This window comes from Podarcis cretensis (assembly GCF_951804945.1).
Source record: "Podarcis cretensis genome assembly, chromosome: 17".
Classification (NCBI taxonomy): Eukaryota; Metazoa; Chordata; class Lepidosauria; order Squamata; family Lacertidae; genus Podarcis; species Podarcis cretensis.
In genome coordinates this window covers 7,501,408-7,529,135 of record NC_137187.1, presented here as the reverse complement: position 1 = coordinate 7,529,135, position 27,728 = coordinate 7,501,408, and the positions used below count along the sequence as shown (strand labels likewise).

At 42.2% G+C, this 27,728-nt stretch overlaps 1 protein-coding gene and 1 long non-coding RNA gene across 5 annotated transcripts in view; both read right to left on the bottom strand.

Annotated features, from left to right (window-relative positions):
- The window catches only part of TDRD7 (tudor domain containing 7), a 36,662-nt gene extending 24,383 nt beyond the window's left edge, over positions 1-12,279 (bottom strand). For 2 of the 4 annotated variants that reach the window (XM_079959213.1, XM_079959214.1), the window contains exons 1-5: positions 12,072-12,279; positions 10,130-10,271; positions 9,362-9,569; positions 3,127-3,212; positions 1,557-1,774 (exon numbers count right to left, since the gene is read on the bottom strand). In XM_079959213.1, the coding sequence (XP_079815339.1) occupies positions 1,557-1,774; positions 3,127-3,212; positions 9,362-9,569; positions 10,130-10,271; positions 12,072-12,278 (861 nt within the window). In that variant the 5' untranslated portion in view covers position 12,279. Of the gene's footprint in view, positions 1-1,556; positions 1,775-2,467; positions 2,542-3,126; positions 3,213-6,075; positions 6,344-9,361; positions 9,570-10,129; positions 10,272-12,071 lie in introns of those variants that run through there. The other 2 variants (XM_079959215.1, XM_079959216.1) reach the window with 2 other exon arrangements.
- The window catches only part of LOC307206634, a 153,280-nt gene that overhangs the window by 104,564 nt on the left and 20,988 nt on the right, over positions 1-27,728 (bottom strand). The gene's annotated exons all lie outside the window — the stretch shown is intronic.

Sequence of the window (27,728 nt, the reverse complement as noted above, 5' to 3'; positions counted from 1 at the left end):
ACGGATGATTTTATAGCTTTTGGACTACAAGGCCTATCAGCCACAGTCAGGATTGCCAATGGCCAGAGACAACCAGGGTTGATGAGAGAGGTGATGTCTACAATAACTGTAGGCACCACAATGTCTACCCCTGCTGCAGATTATAGGCTAGTGCTATTTTTAGATTATTCCCAGGAGTTAGATATGCTGGAAAAGCAAATACGGATGCATTTTTTAAAAAAAACAAATAAAAAATGTAAACACGATTTGTTCAATTACTGTCTCCTTTCCAAATGTACTGTTTAAAAAACAACTGTCCATACTGAGTGGCTATTGCCATTAACTTAGCATGCAACTGAAACGGACTTCAGGCATTCAAGTCACACAAATAATTGCACAGAGCAGGAGAGAAGGAGCACAACTTCTGCCCCCCACCCCCCAGGTCCACATGGGCGTCCGCTTTATCTGCCTTGGTTTTCCTTGTGGAGTACAACCCTTCACAATCATGATGACAACACTACAAGGGGAAGCCTCCTACGCATAAGAAGCAGGCACCCCTCTGCAACCGTTCACTGCCAAATTTAGCTGATTTAACCATTTTATTAACAGCATAAAGCCGTCAAAGTGGTAAACACAAGATGAACACAGAACGAAACACAGGTTTTAAGAACAAAAACATTTCTGAACACAAGAAAACCATATTGACATATTCTAAAAATAACACAATTTTACATATATACAGCTGACATATGGTCAGTAGGGCCAACAGAACCAGTGGATGCAGCCCTGCTCTCTCCCTCCACACAACAGCTGATTGTGTGAACTGAATGCCTGAACAGGGCCAGAATAAAGCCTTTATACAACCCTAGGAACACAACTGAAGCCCTTTGGCTATACAACCCACAAAGCCTTCACGTGGCAAAGTTACACCTGCATACATATTTTACTTCTCTTTGCACATGAAATAATCTTGAAGTGTAAAGCTGCAATCCTATGCACACTCATTTTGAAGTAATCCCAGTGAATAAAGTGAGATTGACTTCTGAGTAAACATGTCTACAACTGGGGGGAAAGTGAGTGTCTAGAACTTTCCAGAAGCAAGGATAGTACTTATTAGCCAAAAAGGAAAATGGGAAATTTCCAAGCTGCATTCTTGACTGGGGTCAAAAAGACATCCAAAATGAATTATATGCCTTCCTGGGCTGTATTAGGATTTAACACAAGCTTAAGTATTTGAGCTTGTATCTGTTTAACTAGGAAACTTCCACAGATCCTTTGTGGCCAGCTAGATAATAGAGGATTGCAGCCTTAGCATCATTTATATTGCTTAACCTCAGCAGTTGGCCACCAATCTTGGTTTCACATAGAAAAGCAACATTTAATTCAGTGTTGAGAGTCATATTTTAGCTGGGATTGTGTAGGCCTTTTTTGTATTAAATTAAAATTTGCAGTTAAACCCATTTTTAATGAGATATTGTGTATACCTGATTTTTTTTTAAAAAAAAATATTATTCAAACCAAGAAATGGGATTTGTCTAAACCAGTTCTTATCCACTCTGCTAAAAGCTGACACCTACCACACAAATGTGAGGCCAGTTCTCAAATTGAGGGAGCAAGGCTGTATTTAAGTCCTCCCGGTAAGTCTCTCTGTACACATACGGTAGCTTTGATAAACATATTCCATTGCTGCATTGATTCAGAATCTCTTTAACTCTTCTCTGAATCTCATATATATCGGTATTTGAAGGATAAGGAGGCTGAAGTGGCACGAGTTGTCTCATTTCTTTTGCATTTTCTGAAAAGCAAGAACACAAACTTTTGGAAGACAGCATTTCTTCTTTTAAAAGGATACAAGATAAAGCCATTGTTCTAGTCCAGCAGCAGCACATTTGTAAAAAGGTAAAGGGACCCCTGACCATTAGGTCCAGTCGTGACCGACTCTGGGGTTGCGCGCTCATCTCGCTTTATTGGCCGAGGGAGCCAGCGTTTGTCTGCAGACAGCTTCTAGGTCATGTGGCCAGCATGACTAAGCCGCTTCTGGCAAGCCAGAGCAGTGCATGGAAACGCCGTTTACCTTCCCGCCGGAGCGGTACCTATTTATCTACTTGCACTTTGACGTGCTTTCGAACTGCTAGGCTGGCAGGAGCAGGGACCAAGCAACGGGAGCTCACCCCGTCGCGGGGAATCGAACCACCGACCTTCTGATCGGCAAGTCCTAGGCTCTGTGGTTTAACCCACAGCGCCACCGTAGCAACTAGCTGAATCCCTTTTGGTTGGTGGCAATGACAATCTTACCAGAATCCTCCAAGCCAGTAGCTAGCTTTTTTAAACTTTCCTTTTAAAATATTAAACATTAAATATAAAAGCTACAAATGTTATAAATATACAAATATAAAATATACAAATGTTAGATTGTCTAGAACACTGGCTTAATTTTTCAATCTGTTAACATATTCATATAAACAACAGTATGTATGAGACACTACACTGAAGATGGCTATGGAAGAGTTTTCTGTGCTGGGCATCCTGTTAACATAAAAAATATACTGGCAACCATCACCATGGCAACTGTTCTTTCCTGCTCTGTCAAAGGTTCCTTCCTTTGTCTCTCCCTGGAGGGAACGCTCTAAAGATGATGACACAATAGGGAAACTAACCAGGCTAAAGCTAACCAGGCTAAATATCAAGTTTGTAGGAAATATGTTTGAGCTTCATTTCTTTATTTGATGAACTTTATCCCAGTTCATACTGAGCTTTGAGATATTTCAAGTATAGCTAGACTAAACGAAAAGGAAACCACCCAGCCACTTAAAAAGGTGAATGAGGAAACTAATATTGCAAGGTTGGGCAAGGGTCTTCTCTCTCTCTCTCTCTTTTGATGGCGCTCAAAATGAGCAAACATTTTACAATCATAATACTTTGGAAAGACACTTTGGCTTTTAATTACCAGTACATTACCTTGCCAAGTTATGTATTTTCTTACTAGGTATTAAGAGGAGAATTATGTCTAATGGAACTGCTTGCATCAACATCAAAATTAGATTTTACCATGAGTTCTGTTTAAATACATAAAACCACCCGCCCACCCATGAAGTGTGGCTTGGCTTGGCTTAGCAGTCATGGTTTTGTGGCCCTCTGGTAACATACCATTGAAGTCCACAGGTACGCTTTTTGACGGGTGAACTTGAAGCTCCTTCTGAAATCGTGGTGGAAGTGTTGCTCTTCTATCAAGCCTAAAAATCCCAAAGCAAACTACTATGATTTGATTTGCACTTTTCAAAAGTACAAGCTAATATGTTCAATATTAGTAAAAGCATCTGCTTACTGCCATGTCCTTGTAGTTGCACAGCTAAGCTTATGGACAATCATCCCATTAAATAAAAGAGAACCATTTTACTCTACGTGAAGCTGTTATGGGTGGCAAACTCACATATATTCTGCAAGCCAGAACTGCAAATCGACTCCTTTCTCTAGCAAAATCAACAAAATTTGGCAGCACATTTTGTAGATTGAAAAATAGGCACATTGGAACAGGTCTGTTTGCATACAAAGTTGTTGAAAAGTCACTTCTATACCTGGCTTTTGTCAAGTTGTCCTTTTGAGCTACAATATTTCCTTCCAACAGACCCATAGCAGATACAGTGGTTAAGATCCACAAGCATAAACTGAGTAAGTCTACTGAAATCAGCATAAGTGCTGGACACTGTCCCTAGAGATTCCATCTTTCTGAAATTGCTTTACAGTTTATAATCTGCTACTAACACAGCAAATCCACTACAGGAAAGGTTGTATTTGAGAGGCATTTATTACCTTCACAAACAAAACATATCTCACCACTAGATGGCTCAATTTAGGTGAATTCCACAGCTGGGGATAGCTTTAATAGGGCCAGCTAAAAGGTAAAAAGAAAGGCTTTTCACTTCTCCACAAGTCAAGCCTCCAGCCTTCTCTGGGTGAGTGCTAGATTGCATGTTTTCAAAAAGGGGAGTTCAGCCGTGATTGTCACAGCAGCGCCAAATGCAATCTGAGACCCACATAGCAGACTTAATTAGATTGCGATCTACTAGGTGATATCTCCTTTTACGTGCCATTTTAGGATTGCTCACTGCAACTTAAACAGCAAGTCAGCATTTCATTGCTTTGCTTAAACACGGAGTTTTTCTAGGGAATCTACTGACTATTTTGGCTAGGGCTAATAAAAATCCAACTCTATTTTTGCATTTTTCTTAGGGAGCAATAGGGACTCCTTTTCTTTTTAATAATAATAATATTTTTTTATTTATACCCCGTCCTCCCCAGCCAAGGCCAGGCTCAGAGCGGCTTACAAGCAATAATAAAAACAAGATGAATGATTACAAACTTAAAAACAAAAATAAAATACAACATTTTAAAATAAAATACATTTTAGAAGCCTAGTGCTGCCAATACTTCATTTGTGGCACCCAGGCTTGAACTTCCTCATACAAGGAGCACGGAAAGTGGGTCCAGCTCACCCAAAACAGTATCATGGGACAAATTCAGGAATAACTTGGTTAGCATTAAATAACCTGAATATAAATATGGTTGTGCTATATTTTAATCTCAAAGCTGAATGGTTGGCTTCTACCAGATATGTCGAGTTAAAATGTATTTTCTTTGTATTTTTTTTTTGTCCAGTGAATCTCACAACATGCCTGTCTTGAAGGAAAAAAATGACATAAAGGGGACATTTTAAACAAGAACTTCCCATGAGTAAAAAAGAATACATACTGAAAACATATATATAATGTGACAAGTAGGTGTAAGGCGTGGGTAAAAGAATGAAAGAAGAATGAAAAGAATGAAACGAGTACAAATTGATTCTATTGGCTTGGCTTAGTGGTCAAATTTGCAACATTGTTTAATAAATACACGGGCCATATCCACGGGAAACTTGCTGTATAACAATGATGTGAACTGGCCCCTTTCCTTCTTGTTTTAAATCTGCTTGCTAGGACATTTTCTGGGAGAGCATTCAAACATACAGTATTTTTCTGTGTATAAGACGCTACTATGCTTAAGACGCCCACTATTTTTGGGGACTCCAGATTAAGAAAACACCCCTCAGCACTACCCATGTACAGTGGTGCCTCGCAAGACGAAATTAATTTGTTCCGCAAGTTTTTTCTTCTTGCGAGTTTTTCGTCTTGCGAAGCACGGTTTCCCATAGGAATGCATTGAAAATCAATCAATGCGTTCCTATGGAAACCGCCTTCAGACCAGGTCCGGGGACAGTCTGTCCCCCGACCTCTTCTGAAGGCTGGGGGGGGGGGGGACCAAGGGCTTTTCTTCCCACCGCCAGCCTTCAGAAGGCTGTTCTGAAGGCTGGCGGTGGGAAGAAAAGCCCTTCTCCCCACCTCCTGCCCCGCAAGCTCTGGGGACAGGAGGGCTTCGCTGCCGCCCGCCAGCATTTTAAGATCGCCCCGGGACAGCGGAGGTCTTCTGAAGGCAGGCGGTGGGCGAAAGTCTTTGCTCCCCCCCGCCTGCCTTCAAAAGCCGTCCGGGATAGCGGAGAAACGTGTGCGCTTCTCCGCTACCCCGGAAAGGCAGGCGGGGGGGAGCCTCTTCTGAAGGCCGGTGGTGGGCGAAAGTCTTTGCTCCCGACGGCCAGCATTTTAAAAGAGGTCCCCGGAGATTTCCCTATGGGCTTTCTTCTTGCGAAGCAAGCCCATAGGGAAATTCATCTTGTGGAAAGACTCAAAAACGGAAAACTCTTTCGTCTTGCGAGTTTTTCGTTTTGCGAGGCACCACTGTATAAGACGAGTCCCAATTTTAAACCTAATTTTTTGGTCAAAAAAACCCGAACAATCTCTAGTCTTATACACGGAAAAATACGGTATACCCCACATGGTCAATACCACTCGTTCTGGTGGAGTATGCAACAATAAAGCCTGATCATGGAGGAATTAACTGGGGAATCAAGGGCAAGCAAGCAGTCCATGTTTCATGCCATAATAGTGCATACCTAACAAAGTTCCACCCACATCTGCGCCATCCTATTATTCCTTCTCATATCTATATTCATGACTCTAGACTGACTGAATGAATAAACTTTTCATCTCAATGAAGACGTGTTACCTATTCAAAAGTCTCGGGCCATTAAACACACTCCCCCAGGCAAATGGGCCATAGTTGGCCTGGGACTGCAGAGGCAAAGGAAAGGTAAGTTGGGGGAGTCTGGGAGTGACCAGGGGAACATAGACCCACTGAGACGGTCTATTTCTTCTTGCCTGCCAGAAGAACATTGCGGCAAGGGGGGAGACCAGTGTGGTCCCATCTATGGGCCAGACTAGGAGCAGCCGGAAGGCACTCCCTGCCTCCCACCTTCCCTCTCCACTAGAAAGAATACTCAGCTCCAACTGTCAATTGTTCTTTGAATGAAGCAGCTTAGTGGGTGGGGAGTGATGGGACATTCTGGTCCCATCCATCAGCCAAAGGCACAACAGTCACCAACCACTATTCAACCACAAACTCTAGCAGTGAGGGAAGATCAGCCTGGCCCCATCTGGGTATGCATGCCCTTATATAGGTCACTACTCTGTTCTGACCTTGAAGAACTGACCTCCCTCCCCTCCTCTCCATATTATTATTGTTAAGTCTGATGGCAAAACCTCTCTCTCTCTCTAAATTGACGAGAGAGGTTTTGGGATGTAATAATTGCCTGAAAAGTGAAGTGAAATCGAACAAGCAGTTTTCATGAGCTACTTTTCCTGGCCGTGCATTACAAACAATGGGAGGATTATGAAGGCAATCAAACCATTCCGAAATTTAGATAAACTAAATGATGGACCAAGCAAGAACATTATCTGACTCATGATTTGATGACCCATGACAGCGACAAACAATGCATGAAGAGAAGTGATGGTACAGCAGCTGAGCTTGCCAAGTTGGATTTTAGTCAGTCAAAGGAATAATTAGGGATGCTGGGGTGGGGGCGCTGAAGTACAACACTGAATCAGCAGAATTTCAGCATCAAAACCATCTGCTTTCTTGTTAAGGATGCAGTAATGGGGCAGTACTGTTTCAGCTGACAACACAATACAGGCTACTGACAATATTTTAAATCGGTCTATGCCCAAATTCCTCAATGATTTTTACAGGCCATTTCACTCCTGTATACTGTAGATCTAGACATAAATATCCTGCTAAAAAAAGCAGCAGAGAAATATCACTGGCCCAAGTGTAGAATTTTTCTGCAGTGAATATGAATTCAATAGTTTTAGCAAATAATTTAGGAAAGACATATGAAAAATCCCAGTCTTCCTAGCCATGTATTTGCCCTTAAGAAGTGTAAAAGTTGCATATATATAATGTATGCTAATGCATACATTAAATTCAGTAAACGAGTACAGTCATACCTCGGGTTACAGACGCTTCAGATTGTGCGTTTTCGGGTTATGGACGCGCCGAAACCCAGACGTACCGGAACAGGTTACTTCCGGGTTTCGGCGCTTGCGCAGAAGTGCTAAATCGCGCTTTGTGCATGTGCAGAAGCATCGGATCACAACCCATGTGTGGGCAGACGCGGCGCTGTGGGTTGAGAACGTGCCTCCTGCACAGATCACGTTCGCAACCCGAGCGTCCACTGTACTACGTATTTTAGATGCTAGAACTAGTCGTCCCCCCCCCCCAATTAGTGCTGTAACAGAGCAAAAGTGGAACACTACAATCAGTATTGCCTTAACAAGTAAGGCTTTTCCAGACAAGGAGATTTGTCAAGAATAGCTTCAACATCTGTCTTAGTCTTCAAAATTGTGAAGCTGAAACCCATCAAAATTTACCTCAACCCCCAGCCTGAGAAAAACTGAATTTTTTGGGAAACTGTTTTAAGTAAATAATGCATATCAAAACTACTGTACAAACTTATAATATATTGTGTATAACTTGAAATTGTTGCAAATGTCTCCATTGCTTGATATTAGTTGAAAGTGCTGCACCCTAAGATACTCAATTTGAAAAACAAAAAATAAACTTGTGGAACTTGTGAGCCCCACAAATACTTCACAGTAGCTTCCCACAATCATGTATTTCACTCCTGGTAGTATGTGTTGTCTTCATCAAGAATTCCATATTCAATGTAAAGGTAAAGGTACCCCTGACCTTTAGGTCCAGTCGCAGACGACTCTGGGGTTGCGGCGCTCATTGCGCTCTATAGGCCAAGGGAGCCGGCATTTGTCCACAGACAGCTTCTGGGTCATGTGGCCAGCATGACTAAGCTGCTTCTGGCGAACCAGAGCAGCGCATGGAAACGCTGTTTATCTTCCCACCAGAGCGCTACCTATTTATCTACTTGCTCTTTGACATGCTTTCGAATTGCTATGTGGGTAGGAGCTGGGACCAAACAATGGGAGCTCACCCCATCGCGGAGATTCAAACCACCAACCTTCTGATCGGCAACAAGCAGACACTCAAATATGTACAACATCCATAGAGTGAACCTAACCTTCTCTAACTGAATGAGCAAACTGACAGGCTTGGTCTTAACCTTTCATTCATCTCAAAGTTACAGTAACATATCATCGGGATGTGTGTGCAAAAGGTGCTGCAGAACAGGAGAGAGAAGGCATGAAAAACTAAAGGTTTGTTATTGGTGTAGCTTTAAACATTCATTAGTTTCTTCCCTCTGGTGAAGAACATAGAAGAATTTGAGGCAAGTGAGAAAGGTGAGTCAGCGTGCAAAGGTCCTATGGATGTTTGTTCAGTAAAGACTAAGTGTGTGTGTGTGTGTGTGCGCGCGCACACACACACACACACAGATACACATGATCTAACCTTGCTAACATGACTAACCACTCTGAGTCTAAATTTGTAGAAAATGTGGTATATAAATAATTGATAATACTAACAATATCGTTTCTAGGATTTTTGCAGTGATGTAATAAGTCATAACCATTTTAAACAGGCTACTATGCTCAGGCACAATTCTGCATGCATCCCCTTCACCCTGCCAAAATCTCTCAAGATTTACACCAATTTACAAAATTGTTGGACACACTTTCCTCCTTCCATTTCCTACCCTTGTAGGCAGTTACATAAGGCAGATAAAAGCACAAGAAATGAGCCAGTTTGACTTTCACTGAATTTTATGTTGAAAACTTTTTTAATAAAAAAATGATTAAAAGAAATGGGCCATTTAAATAAAGAGCAGCAACCCCAGGGTTGAAAGGCAAAAAGATGGCAAAAAGAGTGCTTGCCTCTCTCAAATAGTGCTATAGTATTGTCAGTGTATGTTGACACTTTGTTTAGGACAGTTTTCTATACAATCAGAAGGCCATTTCCTCTCTGAACATATGAGATTCTAGAGTGGTGTCAAGTAATCAGCTGGTTTATACTCAGTAAGGTTTCCAACAAGAGGAACTCTAACCTGTTTGTCACAGTCATGTGTCCTTGATTTAAGACTTCTTTCTGCATAGAGGTCCCAAATTCTAGAGGCTGAGGATATGATGCAGAGCTCATGTTTTGCCTAACAAGAGCACAGCTTCCTTTGCTTCTCAGCACTGGGAGTGCAGCTCTCCTGCTTTCCTCTGTGAAATGCATGAATCCTGGCTTCCTCAGAGTACCCTTTGGCTTGCCTGCAATACAATGATGCAAGACACAAAATGTCAGCTCTCATTTTCAGATTACCCAGGGTTTGGGGTACTTCAAGATAAATTCTTAAGTTTACCAGAAAGATGCAAAAGATAACTAAGCCAGAAAACTAAGGGTGACTATGTATAAAGCAGCATATTAATGTTTGCTCATGCAATATAGTCTTTTTTCAGGGTGGGGGTGGGGGGAGTAGTATTTCAGGCCCCAACACTCAAAAACAGGGGGTTGTTAATAACAGCCAACTTACAGAGTTGTTAGGGCCAATTAAACTTGTTGAGAACAGTTAAAAAGCACACAGACTATTGTCTTTCTGCAATAAAAAATTATGTCCCTACTTTTCTTTCCAGCATTAGTTTCCTTATGTGCTGTTTCAAGACACACGTGAATAGTCAGCCAGACTGCCCTGTAACATGACTGTTCAAGAGCATAAGTAGTTTATTTCAGTCAGCAGAATCACAACAATAGAGAAGCGCTGCAAGTGATTAGTTTGAAGTTGATTAATTCAGCATATACCCATGTGGTGTTTTGCAGCTGACAAACTTACCAACCGAGGCAAATGGAGCCGTTCTTTTCAGCCTCATGCTGCAGTTCACTTGACGACCCGTCTTCTTTTGGGAAGTTCTCTGGCAGGCAACAAGCTGAGCAATCTGTGCAGTCTCCTGGCAAATGACCGCACGACAGGTCACCTGATCAAGGAAAGAGGAAACCAAAAATGGAGAACCAGATTTACCAATGACTTTTATGGGAGATACTTACTCATTGAAAGCCACTTCAGACTCGCTGGATGAAACTTAGGTAAAGGGACCCCTGACCGATAGGTCCAGTCACGGATGACTCTGGGGTTGCGGCACTCATCTCGCTTTATTGGCCGAAGGAGCCGGTGTACAGCTTCCGGGTCATGTGGCCAGCATGACTAAGCCGCTTCTGGCGAACCAGAGCAGTGCATGGAAATGCCATTTACCTTCCCACTGAAGCGTTACCTCTTTATCTACTTGCACTTTTGATGTGCTTTTGAACTGCTAGGTTGGCAGGAGCAGGGACCGAGCAATGGGAGCTCACCCCGTCGTGGGGATTCGAACCACCAACCTTCTGATCAGCAAGCCCTAGGCTCTGCGGTTTAAACCACAGCGCCACCCAGATTTACTAATGACTTTTATGGGAGATACTTGCTCATTGATAGCCAGCTCAGACTCTCTGCATGAAGCTTAAAGGTAAAGGTAAAGGTACCCCTGCCCGTACGGGCCAGTCTTGACAGACTCTGGGGTTGTGCGCCCATCTCACTTAAGAGGCCAGGGGCCAGCGCTGTCCTGAGACACTTCCGGGTCACGTGGGCAGCGTGACATCGCTGCTCTGGCGAGCCAGAGCCGCACACGGAAACGCCGTTTACCTTCCCGCTGGTAAGCGGTCCCTATTTATCTACTTGCACCCGGAGGTGCTTTCGAACTGCTAGGTTGGCAGGCGCTGGGACCGAGCAGCGGGAGCGCACCCCGCCGCAGGGATTCGAAACGCCGACCTTTCGATCGGCAAGCCCTAGGCGCTGAGGCTTTAACCCACAGCGCCACCTGCGTTAGAATGTGCTAAAGCAGGTGTGGGGAACCTGTGGTCCTTCAAATGTTGTTGAGACTCCAACTCCCATCCCTCCAGCCAGCATGGCCAATGGACAGGGTTGATAGCGCAGGTTCCCCACCTCACTGCTACAGCATTAATTTGGGAAGGTGCAATAATAGCGTACCCAATGCAGGTCAGCTACACACTATAAAGTACTGTATAAGACTTTGCCATGCCACCTGAAAGCTAAAGCCCTGCAAAGCTTTGCAATTCATTCTAATGCAGATTTTGATTTACCCTATTCGCTAATTAAAATTTGTGCTAAGACGATGGCTATTTGGACACAGTTTTCTGTCTTTGGCTCCCAAATATGTAACATGATACCTAGTCTGTTTACGAAGGATGTGTCTTTAGTGCCCTTCCCTTCAAATGTTGAACTTGTATATTTTGATTGTAGAGGAGGTGCTGTCATGAGTGTAACACACAGATCTTCAGGTGAAAATGCTGTAGCAGTGGGGGTGGGGAACTTGTGGTCCTCCAAATGATAATGAACTCTCATTAATTTCAACTCCCATCGTGCGGAGGGGGTGTTTCAGTTAAATAAATTACATTCAACTGTGCACTATAATGAACATAACCAAATTAAATTTGCTCCGGGTAAAGCGTTATTTGATTTGCAGCAAAATCAATGTAAAGAAGCAAAAGGCCCTACAGCAACATTAATCTTTCGTCTGGTAGCGCAATGGACAGCGTGACTATTAACCAGAAGGTTGGTGGTTCGAGCCCACCCAGGGATGGCTGTGGTCAGGATTCCTGCACTGCAGGGGGTTGGACTAGATGACCCTCGGGGTCTCTTTCATCTCTACGATTCTATGATATTTTACAGCCAAAATACACATATACACACACAATTATGAAGTACTGTATGCATTTCTTACCTCACCAGCTTTACTAATTTCAACCCTAACAACTCCAGGGATGCTTTTTATATATCCTTCTAAATTAGAATGTCCCAGCTGCTTAAAGGGAATCAAGTCTCCAGTTAATGATTTATATTCTGCTTGCAAACGGGAAAAGGGTACTCCATGTTTATGGGACTGTAGAACAGCTCGGAGCATTTTTGCAACTAAATCCGCTTCCTGCATTTTCACCTGTAACAGAAAAGCAATGTCATTAGAATTTAAGATGCAAGTCAGCATTTCTCCTTTTTTTGACCTCTTCCATTAAGAAGCAAAAATCCAATACCATTGTGTTCAGCATTTGAGAGTCAATAACCAACACAGAAGAAGAAAGCACAGTGATTCCATGATTCTGAAAGAAGCCACTTGCTACAGCAAAGCCAAAAAGCTGTTTGGTTGCTAACCCAACAAGCATTCCCCATCAAATGAGCAAATGCCTTGCCCGTTACTGGCATCAAAGTGCAACACAACCAGCAGTGGTCACTGACAACTTAACCACAGATGCCTCAGTTCAGATCCTCACCTGCACTGCGACATTCCTTGGGCACTGAAATTCTCTAAGACTAGGATAACTTACAAGGTTGTTGAGAGGACAAAATGGGATAACTCATGTATGAGCCGGAGTTACTCGAACGAAAAGAATGATAAAAATGTCAGCTCTCTGTAAGAAGAGGCTTCCTTTTTGTATTTACATATTAGCATCAGTAGCTTCTTAGAATTTCAACCGAGAGACTTGGCAAATATAATGCAGTAAAAAATTGCAAATTGTATGCTAACTCAAGAGGAGACAAACTCACAGATCTATTGATATGTTCCATTTTCCAAAGTACAGTTTTGGCACAGGGTATCTCAGTTTAGGTATACAAGCCTAGAACGCGACACAGGGAATAGGTGACTTATTGCTTGAGGTGTGACACCTGTATTCTTAACACATCATCATGTTGATTTTATGAACAAATAGAGTGGAACCACCCTTAACCTCCTAAACCAGGGATGTGGAGCCTGGGGGTTGGGATTCCACTAATGAGTCCTGTCAGCAAAAACTTCACTTGTGCAACAGGGCACCCTGCCTTCTGAAATTGGCTTGAGGGGAAGGAGAACTCCCGAAACAGTGCAAAGGGGAGGAAAAGCAAGACTGCTCTGTTTGACAAGCTAAAATACTTGCCCTGACCGAATTTATCAAAGATATGCTGCTTTAATCTACCTTCCTGCAAATGAATATGTTTTGTTAACTTTATCACTGAGGCTATACACTACACTTTATGAATTCATTCCTTTAATATTAGTATGTTGGGTAGCCTATCGTTTAAGTGGCTGTAACTATTCTTGCTGTTGCTAGAGGGGCTCCCTACTAATTCCAAACAATTCCTTTAAGACAACCAAGTAAAATATACAGTTAGAAGGTACAGCATATTCAGTAAAATCATTTTGTTAATCAAGTTTTATTGGCCCAGTTTGCATATCACCATAAACCATGTGAATGAGCAGCATGTTAGTTTATACTGTCCAAGAGTTCTTTGAGTGCTTCTCCCCTGTCATGGATTACACAAGCCAGAATCCAAACGAGGCTCATGATTTGTTTCTATGCTGCCCACGTTCTGTTCTGCCTACCACTGTAGATATAAGCAGTCAACTGGACAAAATAGGTAGAATCTGAGAGGGCTATCAAATACTTTTACAAACATCACAAGGTAGAGTCTATAGGGGATGGCAAGCACAGGAGAACACAAAGGTTGAGACAGCCCCCACTTTGTGAACAGCTGCCCCCCCCCCCATGATTATTTTGTCAAAAACAAATGCTGTCATTTGTTTTAAAAGAGCACAGATAAAGTACACATCTCCCAAGAGCAGCTTCCTCAGTTGTGGTTTTTTAAAGTGTTGTAAAATATGAAAGAATGTAACAGCCATATCCTCTCAATTCATCTGGCATAGGTGATTCATATGCACGTCAGCTGGTCTAGCTGGCCCATGGAAATGCCCATTATGTACCAAGTTCTTTAAAAGTTCTGATTTCATACTACAGGAAAATTGCGATGACATGAGTTTATGAAGTTTGCCCACAAGTACTTAAGGGAAACTTTGGTCCCAACTTTACCCCTGCATCTTCAACATGGGGATAATACTGTCCTATCCTGCAAGGCTGTTGCTAGATAATTACTTGAAGCTCATGGAACACATTTTATAATACTTTATAACAATTATTAGGTAAAGGTAAAGGGACCCCTGACCATTAGGTCCAGTCGTGACCGACTCTGGGGTTGCGGCGCTCATCTCCTTTATTGGCCGAAGGAGCCAGTGTACAGCTTCCGGGTCATGTGGCCAGCATGACTAAGCCGCTTCTGGTGAACCAGAGCAGCGCACGGAAACGCCGTTTACCTACCTACCGAAGCGGTACCTATTTATCTACTTGCACTTTTGATGTGCTTTCGAACTGCTAGGTTGGCAGGAGCAGGGACCGAGCAACGGGAGCTCACCCCGTCGCAGGGATTCAAACCCCCGACCTTCTGATCGGCAAGTCCTAGGCTCTGTGGTTTAACCCACAGCGCCACCCTATAACCACTATTATTTATTATCAATCAAAATAGGAAAAGAATTGATGGGTAACAGCTTTAGAAAGCTTGTTAGAATTAATTGCTTAGGATCACTTTATATATCTGCATCTGGTTTCAGACACAATGCTAAATTATGGTTTAGGGCTATGTGCTTGTTTAGGGCTTGTGTCCTCAGAGCCTTGAGATGATCAGAAACTTTTACTTTCACTTCTAGTTAATTGTGAGTCTCCCTTTACAGTACTGAGAACTGTGGTTATTCTTAGCTATAGTTTAGAGAAACAAGCCAACTTCATAAACCATGGTGTGAAGTTGGCTTTCCCACTAACCACAGTTTGACTAACAGCACATTGTCTGGGTTTGGATATAAGAAGTAACTGTGCTCATCTTAAAGCTAAGCAAAAACTTTCATTTGCTTTCTCTGTATCACCACACCAGAGCATTGCTCATGAGCCCAAAGCTCGTTCGTACAACACTAAACTGTATTCAACACCCTATTGTGTCTTTTTAGAAGTTTAAAGTGAGCACCCATAAAGTAAATTCCAACACTGACATGAATTTCCGGAAGTCATGTTAGCCCATGGCAGCAAAAACAAAACATCTTGTGGCACCTTAAAGTCCAAACATTTTTAAATGGCATATGCCTCCATAAACTCCACGTCAGTCAAGGAAAGCTTATGCCATAAAACATTAGTTTGACTTTAAAGTGCTAAAGCCTCTTTTGTCGTTTTTATTGATATGAAGTCCTGATGGATTTGCAAAACTACCCAAGAAATGAGAGATACACCAACTGATGTTGAAGCAGTTTACCAAATGAGATTTTAGCACTCACTGGAGGACACAAAATGTGGGGCGGGTGGGGGGGGGAGAGAAAAAACTGAAAGGAAAAAACCACCATCAGTGTCCCCCATTTTTTTCCAGCCCCTCCCCCAAACTTGCTTTTGAAAAATGCTAACTTTTAGTTTTATTGTTTTAACTGTTCGTAAACAGATAAAACGATATAATTATCATTTGTTGAGGTTTTCAACAATAAGTGGTGTGCTGTGTGATTTTTTTATTAAATAAATCAGGAAATAAAAACAACAGAAAATTCAGGGGCGGGGACAGGTATTTCTTCTTCATTGTTCCAGGTCTCCCCCCACCTCAGGCCTTCACGTATGCCCCAATAAATTCATTTCAGACTGATGCCATTTATCATGCGTATGGCACTAGATGCTGACATTCAGAGTTTAGATTATAAGCACCAGCAACACAGGGAAGCCGATATCAAGACTATGACAAGCCAGAAAATAAATTCAGAGATAGTACGGGGTGTGTGTGTGTTAAAGGTGTGTATGTGAAGGAGATGGAGAAAGAGAGAGCCCACAGACCCACCTCCTTGTGACCAATATTATTATTAGCACATTATTATTTACTGAATTTATATACCGCCCTAGAAGCAGGATAGAAACGTTTTGAATAAATGAATGTTTAGGAATGTGAACAGTTCAGCAAGACAACCAGGCGCTCTAGTGATAGATGAGTGCAAGTCAGATTAGTGATGATGACATTGGGTGGTATTTATTAATTATTACATTTATTAAATTTATATACCGCCCTATACCCAGGGCGGTTCATAGAATAAAATCTAGATCTAAAAACCACGAGATACCTAAGAAGAATAAAAACAACAACCCAACAGCACCCCAAGCCCCCGGAAAAGAACACATTTTTAAAGGAGGGCATAGGATGTAAATGCCAGGAAGGCCTGTCATTATTATTTATTGAATTTATATATGATGACAGCTCGGCGGACCTAGGCTATATTCATGCACGGGCACAGGCGGCGAGCAGCGCAAAGGCTGACGCGGGTTCCTCGGTTCCCAAGTTACGCCTGTGCGCAAAAGGGAATGAAAAAAAAAAAGGGGAAAAAAAGCCCCAGGAAAGCGAGCAGGCGCGGAGCGAGACCAAACCCAGCGCATGTTGTTTATTATTTATTGAGGGTTTATTATTTTTTTTGATGAGAAGAGGGAAAAAGGCACCACTCACCCACCCGAGGGGTCTCGGCCCGGCCCGCTCCCCGCAGCCTCCTGCTCGCCGCCCGCTTCTCCCGGCCCGACACGGCCTCCGGACTCGCGCAGCGCCGCGCAACCCCGCTGCTGCCGCCGCCTCCTGCTCCTCCTCCTCCTCCTGGCCTACGCGGCCGACTGCGGAGCCGACCCCGCCCTCTCTCTCTCTCTCTCTCGCTCTCCCTCAAGCCGCTTTTATGACGAAACAAGACCAGGCCGGCCGGGAGCGAACCGCCCCCCCCCTCCCCACCTTCCGGACGTGCCGAAAGGAGGAGGCGGGTCAGGTAAAATGGCCGCGCCCTCGAGCGCCGGTTTGCCAGCCCCGCAAGGCCCTCTCCGGCAAAGCCACGCCCTCGACACGTGAAGGCCGCCAATCGAATTCCGGGGCCCGAGGCGGTTGAAAAGCCAATGGGGAGGAGGATTCCGAAGACGTGACTCTGTCAACATTCCACACGCCCCGCTTAGATTTCGAATAGGAACTGATGCTTTTGAATTCTGGTGCTGGAGGAGACTCTTGAGAGTCCCATGGACTGCAAGAAGATCCAACCTCTCCATTCTGAAGGAAGTCAGCCCTGAGTGCTCACTGGAAGGACGGATCCTGAAGCTGAGGCTCCAATACTTTGGCCACCTCATGAGAAGAGCAGACTCCCTGGAAAAGACCCTGATGTTGGGAAAGATGGAGGGCACAAGGAGAAGGGGACGACAGAGGACGAGATGGTTGGATAGTGTTTTCGAGGTTACCAGCATGAGTCTGACCAAGCTGCGGGAGGCAGTGGAGGACAGGAGTGCCTGGCGTTCTCTGGTCCATAGGGTCACGAAGAGTCGGACACGACTAAACGACTAAACAACAACAACAACAAAGGAGTTCTGGGTGCTGCTTACTTGGGCCAACGCAATTTGAATCTGAAAGTATTCTTATTCATTGAACGTTGAAAGTGTTGTTGTTGTTGACATTCATATTTTTAAAAAACTCCCCCAACAAAATTTAAAAACAGAATTTAAAAATTTGGCTTTCTAATTTGGAATTTATGTGATGTGATTTAATTTGATGTGATTGGCCAGTTAATAATAATAAAAATTATTTAAAATTATATATATATATATATATATATATATATATATATATAAACAAAATTAAAACAAAACATATTATCCAGAAACATATCATCCTTATTTTTTCCCCATTGTTCCTCCCACACAAAACCCACCCACCGCCAACCCCAGCTTCCCTCAGTTCCAGTCTTTGATTTCTCTAAGAATGCTGTTTTCTGCATGTTACACAGTTGTGTTGTTGTTTAGTCGTTTAGTCGTGTCCGACTCTTCGTGACCCCCTGGACCAGAGCACGCCAGGCACTCCTGTCTTCCACTGCCTCCCGCAGTTTGGTCAAACTCATGCTGGTAGCTTCAAGAACACTGTTCAGCCATCTCGTCCTCTGTCATCCCCTTCTCCTTGTGCCCTCCATCTTTCCCAACATCAGGGTCTTTTCCAGGGAGTCTTCTCTTCTCACGAGGTGGCCAAAGTCTTGGAGCCTCAGCTTCACGATCTGTCCTTTCAGTGAGCACTCAGGGCTGATTTCCTTAAGAATGGAGAGGTTTGATCTTCTTGCAGTCCATGGGACTCTCAAGAGTCTCCTCCAGCACCATAATTCAAAAGCATCAATTCTTCGCCGATCAGCCTTCTTGATGGTCCAGCTCTCACTTCCATACATCACTACTGGGAAAACCATGGCTTTAACTATACGGACCTTTGTTGGCAAGGTGATGTCTCTGCTTTTTAAGATTCTGTCTAGGTTTGTCATCGCTTTTCTCCCAAGAAGCAGGCGTCTTTTAATTTCGTGACTGCTGTCACCATCTGCAGTGATCATGGAGCCCAAGAAAGTAAAATCTCTCACTGCCTCCATTTCTTCCCCTTTTATTTGCCAGGAGGTGATGGGCCCAGTGGCCATGATCTTTGTTTTTTTGATGTTGAGCTTCAGACCATATTTTGAGCAGAAATTTGAGTGTGTTGCTTCTCTCCTGTCTGTCAGGTTACCTGATAATGCCTTATCTGATTGCCTTTTCTGGGTTGCCTGTCCATTCCTTTGAGATGGTAAATACTGTAGTAGTTCCTGAATCTCTTACGCATATTGATAGTGTGCTCAGCTTAACAGATACTTTCCGGACTGTATTTACAGGGAGGTGTAAGCCCCTACAGTCCAAAGACAATTGGAAAGCTTTTCCCATTTCCTTCCTCCTTGCTGAGAAATATTTGAGGTCAATTTGGGAGAGTCAAAATGACTTCAAGATTGTTCTCCTGTTCCATTTCAGACACATGGTTTATATACTTATGTATGTGTTTGCCTTGTACATTTATGAACATTTATTTTTTATGAATAAGACCTTAGAATTCATATAACAATTATTATTATTCACACCTCCCCAACTAGAGTTTCCACGTTTGTTCTGGCAAAATACAGGACAGGGTGATGGGGGTGGGTTTTTTCTTTTCTTCATCTGGTGGCAAAGTGATTTCAAAGCAATCTCTTCCAATCTATTGCAGCCTAACAGGATGGCCTCTTTAGAATTTGTCACACACATATGCACATGAATGTGTAAATCTGTCTGTGCTTGGCTATACCCAGATCTTAAATACACGACCTTTCACACACTTTGGAGGGTTTCTGTAACTTGGCAGAGAGAGAGGGAGAGAGAGAGAAGACCTGAAATACAGGTATCAATACAGGATGTAGAATTTTTCCTTGAATTATGGGACAATTCTGTATTACACAGGACAGGTGTCATGGAAATTCTGCTCACTATTGATCCAGAGTAGAATCTTAATGTATAGTTAGCAGAATAAAAACTTAAACACGTTGCGGGATTCCCCAAAAATGGACCAGAGGCAGTTGTATTTCATCCAGCAGAGCTTTACTGCTACTGAAGGCAAATGAGCATAATGGTCACAAATCCAATACATTCAGGATTGGCACTGTCCATAAGTTAAGCAGACTTAACTTAAACTTACAGTAACTTATAAAAAGTCTAAACCTTAACATTAAGCGTACCATGTACAGAACACCACACCAAAAGGAAAAGAGATAGAAAGAGAAAGTGAAACCCAGACTCCTTCTGGCCTTACTATTACAGTCAGCATGACCTTGACAGAAAGAGATAAGAGAAGCAGTTTAAGCTAGCTGTACTCAGCTTCTCTGAAGAAATAACCCAAACATCATGAACCTTCTGCTTGTTTCTTTCACACAGAGAAGCTTCCAGAAGCTTCTTGAATTAATTAGAATAGGAAAGATCTCTACACATCAAATCAATACTTTCTGTATTAAAAAATGCAAACTGACACACACAGCTCAAGTGTTGTGTGCGCAGATTGCACACACCTCATGTGCAACATATAGGCTCCTCTTATCTTTGTCTTTTGAGGGCATCTTATTGAAACATTATTTCCTTTGCGGTTTCTTCCCATGAAGGATCCCAAAGTGCTTTACAGCAGGATAAAAATATAGACAGAAAAACCAAAATATCATGAACCTTCTGCTTGTTTCTTTCACATAGAGAAGCTTCCAGAACCCTCTTGAATTAAGCAGAATAGGAAAGATCTCTACACATCAGGTCAATACTTTCTTCACTAAGAAATGCAAACTGATAAGCTCTACCTTCAACAGTGGTGTAATGTGGGGAGGGCACAGGGGCGGTTGCTCCTGGAGCAAAATTGTTAGGAGGCGCAACATTTCAACACCTGGTGCTGCCTCAATACAACTGCACACTTCCATCACTGGCTCCATTGAAAATGGCTTCTCTATGCAAACCAAATAGTGTCGTCTCCAGATGACAGATGACTCTTCTTTCCTTATCTCTGTGGCTGTGATCTCCTGGGTGTGCAGACATGGTTAGGCATTTGAATGTGCATGTGTACTCCATCTGTTTCCATCCTTCCACGCGGCCCCGGTTGCTGGCAACCCACGCTACACCACTGCCCCCCAATCTCCACAGCAGTGTGAGATTGCATGTGTTCTAGGTGCTTACCCGGGGTCTATGTTTCCTTTGGAAATAAGGCACTGCAGAGACTATGGCGACTTTGAGATATATTTACACCTGAGTCAGAGTTTTGGGGTGTATGGGGTGTTAGGGGAGAGGAAGTACCTCTGGTGTGGGACACATCGTGCTCCCCTTGGAGTAGTTTGTCCACCTTTGGTCCCCACCCGGCACTCAGCTCTCACCTGTGGCTTCAGCATGCAGTGGCAGCCACACACCAGCAACGGTTTCTGCTGGTTGGTTAAGCCAGGTGAAGGTGATCGCTGGGTCTCAAACCCTTGGTGAATTAGCAGCTTCCCCTGCATGTGAGGACAGGCTCTGGCCGATTGAGTGGACAAGATCAATTAGTCAAGAAGGTGGTTTCTGCCTGAGCTGTAGAGGGAAATGAGAGGTAGATGGGGCTCATCATCCTGGGAAGGTAGCCCATCTAGGAGAAGGAAAATTCAGGTCTTAAACTTCTGCTGCCTTGCCTGTCCAGACTCATAAATTTCAATATGTTTTTTTAAATCTCTTCTACTGTTAATTTTAATTATTTTTTAAATGTTTTAAAATTGTCTTTAACTGTTTTTATGTTTTTTATGTTTTTAATGTTTTAAGCAGAGACATCACCTTGCCAACAAATGTCTGTATAGTTAAAGCTATGGCTTTCCCAGTAGTGATGTATGGAAGTGAAAGCTGGACCATCAAGAAGGCTGATCGCCGAATAATTGATGCTTTTGAATTATGGTGCTGGAGGAGACTCTTGAGAGTCCCATGGACTGCAAGAAGATCAAACCTCTCCATTCTGAAGGAAATCAGCCCTGAGTGCTCACTAGAAGGACAGATCCTGAAGCTGAGGCTCCAATACTTTGGCCACCTCATGAGAAGAGAAGACTCCCTGGAAAAGACCCTGATGTTGGGAAAGGTGGAGGGCACAAGGAGAAGGGGACGACAGAGGACGAGATGGTTGGACAGTGTTCTCAAAGCTACCAGCATGAGTTTGACCAAACTGTGGGAGGCAGTGGAAGACAGGAGTGCCTGGCGTGCTCTGGTCCAGGGGGTCACGAAGAGGCGGACACGACTAAACGACTAAACAACAACAACAACAAAAACATTTCTTGTAAAGTTTTACTACAATCCAGCAGCATATAAATTTTGTTAAATAATAAAAAAAATAAAATAGCCCCAAACATCAAGAGGGCACCACACTGGTGAAATCATGTTAAGAGGATATCACATTTACAGTATTGTTTCTAAAGTTTTATAGTGCTGAAAACTTTCAGACCTGACAGTGCCAACGTGCTCAGAGACTTCCGGTCGGCGCCAGCGCTTAATGGCGGTCCGAGCCTCGAGCTCCGAGGCAGGACTGCTCCGTTAGTTCGGGTCTTACCCGCTACGGCAAGCGGGGGACCCCTAAAATCACAGGCGCGGAGCCTGTGAACAAAGGAGATTCGGTGGGCACCTTTCGCGCCCCCCGGTACTGTGAGGGAGCCTTTTTAAAGGCTTCTGAGCGGCATCGGGGTAAGCGCGGTGCTGAGAGTCGTCACCCAGCTAGCGGAGTGAAGCCGCGTCGCCATGAGCGGAGAGCGCCGATTCCTTCCTGCAATTGGAATTTGACTACAACACCCGTGAGTAAGATTGGAAAAGTAACGGGACTTTTAAAAATTAAAATTGGCTGAAAACGGGAAAGGCAAAAATTAAGGAAGTCTGCCTCCCCGGAACTGCAGAAGGAATAAAGCAACGAAAATCAAGCTGCACTTAAAGGGAACCTTTCTAATTTTTTTTAAGCTGTCAAACTGACATCGGACTTAAAACCTCCCCCCAGACTGGCAGGAGAAGGGGGGAAGGGATTGGAACGTTATTATCTGCTGGAAAATTAATGGAAAATTAAGAACTTCCATTGCCAAATCCCCTGGGGTCGGGCTGCCCAAACAAGACACCTGGGACGTGGTCTGTCAAACTCTGAGAAGTCGGGACTTGTTTGCAAAAAAAAAAGTTATCGGACCTTAGATGTACTTTGTTGCATTTTGGCCACATAGAAAAATAGAGACTTTACAATTTGGACATTGGAAACTTTTGGCTACTGTTGTATTCCCTTGCTTCTTTGTTGTTTTTCCATCTTTGCCATTTGGATACAATTGAATGCTCCCTCTAGAGGGCTCTATCTGAAACTGTTGCACTTGAAAAAGTAACAGTGGGATTTTCCACTTGGGAATCAACTCTGTGAAAACGACCTTGAGGATATGAGTGCCCCTACAGATGAGATAGTAACAAGGCAGAAAGCAAAACAATCTCACAAGAAAAGGGCCTCTATATCAGGAACTGCAGCTGTGCAGGAAAAAACACCAGCTTCTATGGATCCTATGACTCAGGCTCTACTTAAAATAAATCAATCCCTGGAAGCATTGACAAAACTTTCGACAGAGAACTCTAAAAAATTAACAGAGTTGACAACAAGGTTGGATGTTAATACGGCTAGTGTCGCATCGAACACAGATTCTATAAACAGATTAATTCAGGAAAATTCAGAAACACGAAAGATTGCAGAAAGTGCAAAAATAACAGCTGAAGAGACAAGGGAAAAATTTGGGCCTATTGTTAAAAAAGTGAATGAGCATGATGCAGCCCTCTCCTTACTGGAACTTCAACGTAAAGAGAAGAATTTAAAATTTAGATTGGTGCCTGAAGTGGAAGGGGACAGCCTTGTGAAATTTCTCACAGAGAACATCATAACTTTTTGGCGGGAAGAATGGGAGGAAGATGAGGAACTTGAGATAATTTCAGCCTTTCGACTGGGTAGAAGGCAGGACAAAAAACCAAGGGATTGCTTAATTACATTGAGATCAAAAGAAGAAAGAGATAGAATACTGAATTTGCATTACCAAAAGGTACTGGTGATCCAAAATTGTCAGATACAGATTTTTAAGGACATTCCTAAATACATTTTAGAGGTGAGAACATATTACAAGAGTTTAGTAGACCTGCTGAAGAAAAACACCATACCATTCAGATGGGAATTTCCACAAGGATTGTCCTTTAACTTCAATGGAAGGAAGATTAAAATAAAAACAATTCAGGACAAAGAACTATTTCTAGAGAAGTATCTGGAGGATTTGCAGAAAGGAACCGTGGAGGAGAGGGAACCACCCGATATAGCAAATTTGTCATTTGGACTTTCACTACCACCATCGGAGGAAGAGCAGAAGCTTGGAGCAGTTGGAGGAACAGCTACCTAAATACAAAATGTCTCTGCAACTCCTTAGTTGGAACTGTAATGGTTTGAACCTTCCTCGGAAAAGAAGACAGGTTTTTCACATTCTGAAGAAAGAACAATTAGACATAATATGTTTGCAAGAAACCCATATTGCCAGGATACACAGGAAATTATTAATAAATAAGAGACTCGGTCAAGAATTCATCTCATCAGACAAAGTAAAGAAAAGAGGTGTGGTGATCTATGCAAAGGAAAAGTTGGCTCCAAAATTAATATTTAAAGATGAACAAGGAAGATACCTGGCAATTGAAATACAAATTCAAGGAGAAAAGATATTAATTGTGGGAGTTTATGCCCCAAATGAAGGGAAGGCCGAATTCTTTAGGAAGTTGCATGAGACATTAGTTGACTTTTTAGACTATAAAATCCTAATGATGGGAGACATGAACGGAGTTGTTTCAACAAACATGGATAAAGCACAGAGACAAGTGATTTCAAAAGAAGGGAGACTACCAAAGATCTTTTTCGAAATGACTGAAACTATGGACTTGATTGATATTTGGAGAATAAAGAATCCTCTAGAGAGAGAGGGAACCTTCTTCTCTGAAGCAAAAATGACATGGACAAGAATAGACCAAATTTGGATTTCTAGTAGTCTGGCGTCGAGAACAAAAAAAGTAGAAATCTGCCCAAAAACGTGCTCCGACCACAATGCGGTCAAGATGGAGATGAAACTAACAACAACTGGTTCCTTTAGATGGAGAATGAATGACACCCTATTCAAGGATGAAGAGATCCATAAGAAGGCCCTTAAAACATTAAAAGATTATTTTGAGATCAACAGGAAAACAGATGTGGAAAAAAGAATAATTTGGGACGCAAGCAAAGCCGTGATGCGAGGTTTCCTAATTCAACAAAATTCTATTAAGAGGAAGCAACAAAATGAAAAGAAGGAAAAATTTTTAGAAAAAATAAAAGAAGGAGAGAAGAAGTTGAGGTCCAAACCAAAGTCTCATGAGATTTTGAGAGAAATAAAGTTTCATCAGATGCAATACATGGAACTTATGAACCAACAAATAGAATGGAAGATAAAGCAAATGAGACAAAAAACTTTTGAGTCAGCGGATAAATGTGGGAAACTTCTGTCATGGCAATTGAAAAAAAGGCAGAAAATGAACACGGTAACAAGTTTAGAAATGGATGGAAAGATTATCCACAAACCCAACGAGATCAACAATTGTTTTCAAAGCTTTTTTAAGAAATTGTACGCACAAGGGCCAACCAATGAGCAAGAAATAGAAGAATTCATTAGAAAATACGGTTTACCAAAAATCTCAGAACAAAGTAAAAGGATCTTAAATGAGGAAATAACAGAACAAGAAATAGAGGGTGCCATTCAAAATATGAAATTGGGAAAATCACCAGGACCAGATGGCCTGACGGCCAAATACTACAAAATGCTGAAAGAATGGCTGATACAACCATTGAAGGAAGTTTGCAATGAAATTTTAAAGGGGAAAAAGGCACCTGAATCGTGGAAAGAGGCTTTCATCTCACTTATACCGAAAACAGAGACTGAGAAGAACCAAGTTAAAAACTACCGCCCTATATCTTTACTCAATGTGGATTACAAAATTTTTGCAGACATTTTGGCAAAAAGATTGAAAAGAGTGTTGGCAGATGAGATTCATAAGGACCAAACAGGCTTTCTCCCAGGTAGACATATGTCAGACAATGTGAGGAACATTATAGACATTTTGGAGCTGCTGGACGTTGACATTAATAGGAAAGCAGTTTTGATTTTTGTGGACGCGGAGAAAGCCTTTGACAACATTTGTTGGACTTTTATGAAAAAGAATCTCCAAGGGATGGGGGTAGGACAAGGTTTTGAAAACGGTATAGGTGCAATATACTCTCAACAAAAGGCCAAATTAATTGTAAATAACGTGGTAACAGAAGAAATACCTATAGAAAAAGGTACACGACAGGGCTGCCCAATATCCCCTTTGCTTTTTATATCGGTCCTGGAGGTTTTGTTAAACATGATTAGAAAGGACCAGTTGGTTAAAGGAGTTCAGGTCGGAGTTAGACATTATAAATTAAGAGCATTTGCAGATGACCTAGTATTGACTTTGCAACAGCCAGACACTAGTACTAAAAGAGTATTAGAATTAATTGAAACATTTGGTCGAGTAGCAGGTTTTAAATTGAATAGACAAAAAACGAAAGTGTTGGAAAAAAATTTAACAATGGAAGAAAGAGAGAGTTTTCAGAATGAAACAGGTTTGGAAATTACAAAAAGGGTAAAATACCTGGGGGTAAATTTAACATCCAAGAATGTGAATTTATTTAAGGATAATTATGAAAAATGTTGGTCAGAAGTTAAAAAGGATTTGGAAATATGGTCAAGGCTGAAACTTTCCTTGTTAGGCCGAATTGCTACTATTAAGATGAATGTATTGCCTAGAATGCTGTTTTTATTCCAGACGTTGCAGATTGTGGACAAGATGGATTGTTTCAAGAAGTGGCAGAAAGACATATCAAAATTTGTCTGGCAGGGCAAAAAGCCCAGAATTAAATTTAAGATTTTAACTGATGCAAAGGATAGAGGGGGGTTTGCCCTGCCGGACTTAAGACTTTACTATGAATCAGCAGCTTTCTGCTGGTTGAAACACTGGCTACTTCTAGAGAATACTGACATTTTGGATCTGGAAGGGTATGACAATAGTTTTGGTTGGCATGCATATTTATGGTATGACAAGGTAAAGGTGTATAAAAGTTTTAAAAACCATATTGTAAGGAAAGCATTGTATAACGTTTGGATTAGATACAAAGACTTGTTGGAAAGTAAAACCCCTAGGTGGGTGTCACCAATGGAAGCTAGGGAAGTAAAAAAGCTTAATATGGATTCTAAATGGCCAAAATATCATGAGATCATAGATTATGATGGGGAAAGGGTGAAACTTCAGAGTTATGAGAAACTAAAACCTAAGGTTCGAGATTGGTTGCATTACCATCAGATAAATGAGACGTTTAAACAGGACAGGAAAATAGGATTTCAGAAAGAGAAGTCAAAATTAGAAACAGAATTGTTGGAACCCAATACTAAGAATTTATCAAGAATGTATAACTTGCTGTTAAAATGGAATACACAGGATGAAACGGTGAAATCAGCTATGATTAAATGGGCACAAGATATCGGTCATGATATTATGTTTGCTGACTGGGAACAGTTATGGACCACCGGTATTAAATTTACTGCATGTAATGCTTTAAAAGAAAATATTATGAAAATGATCTACCGGTGGTACATGACCCCAGTCAAGCTAGCAAAAATTTATCATTTGCCTAATAATAAGTGTTGGAAATGTAATGAGACTGAAGGCACTTTCTACCACCTTTGGTGGACCTGCCCAAAGGTTAAAGCTTTCTGGGAAATGATCTATAATGAAATTAAGAAGGTCCTTAAGTGGACTTTTCCTAAGAAACCAGAGGCTTTCCTTTTGGGTATGGTGGGCCAAGTGGTGTTAAGGAAGGATAGGACTTTCTTTATGTATGCCACCACAGCAGCAAGAATTCTACTGGCAAAGTATTGGAAGACGCAAGAACTACCTACTCTGGAAGAATGGCAAACAAAGGTGATTGACTTTATGGGACTGGCGGAGATGACGGGCAGAATCCGGGACCAGGGGAAAGAGACAGTGGAAGAGGACTGGAAGAATTTCAAAATATATCTTAAAAATAACTGTAAAATTGAGGAATGTTAAGATGTCAGGGGGTAAGAAGTAAAGAATTGCAGCAGTAAACAAAAAAAAACTTA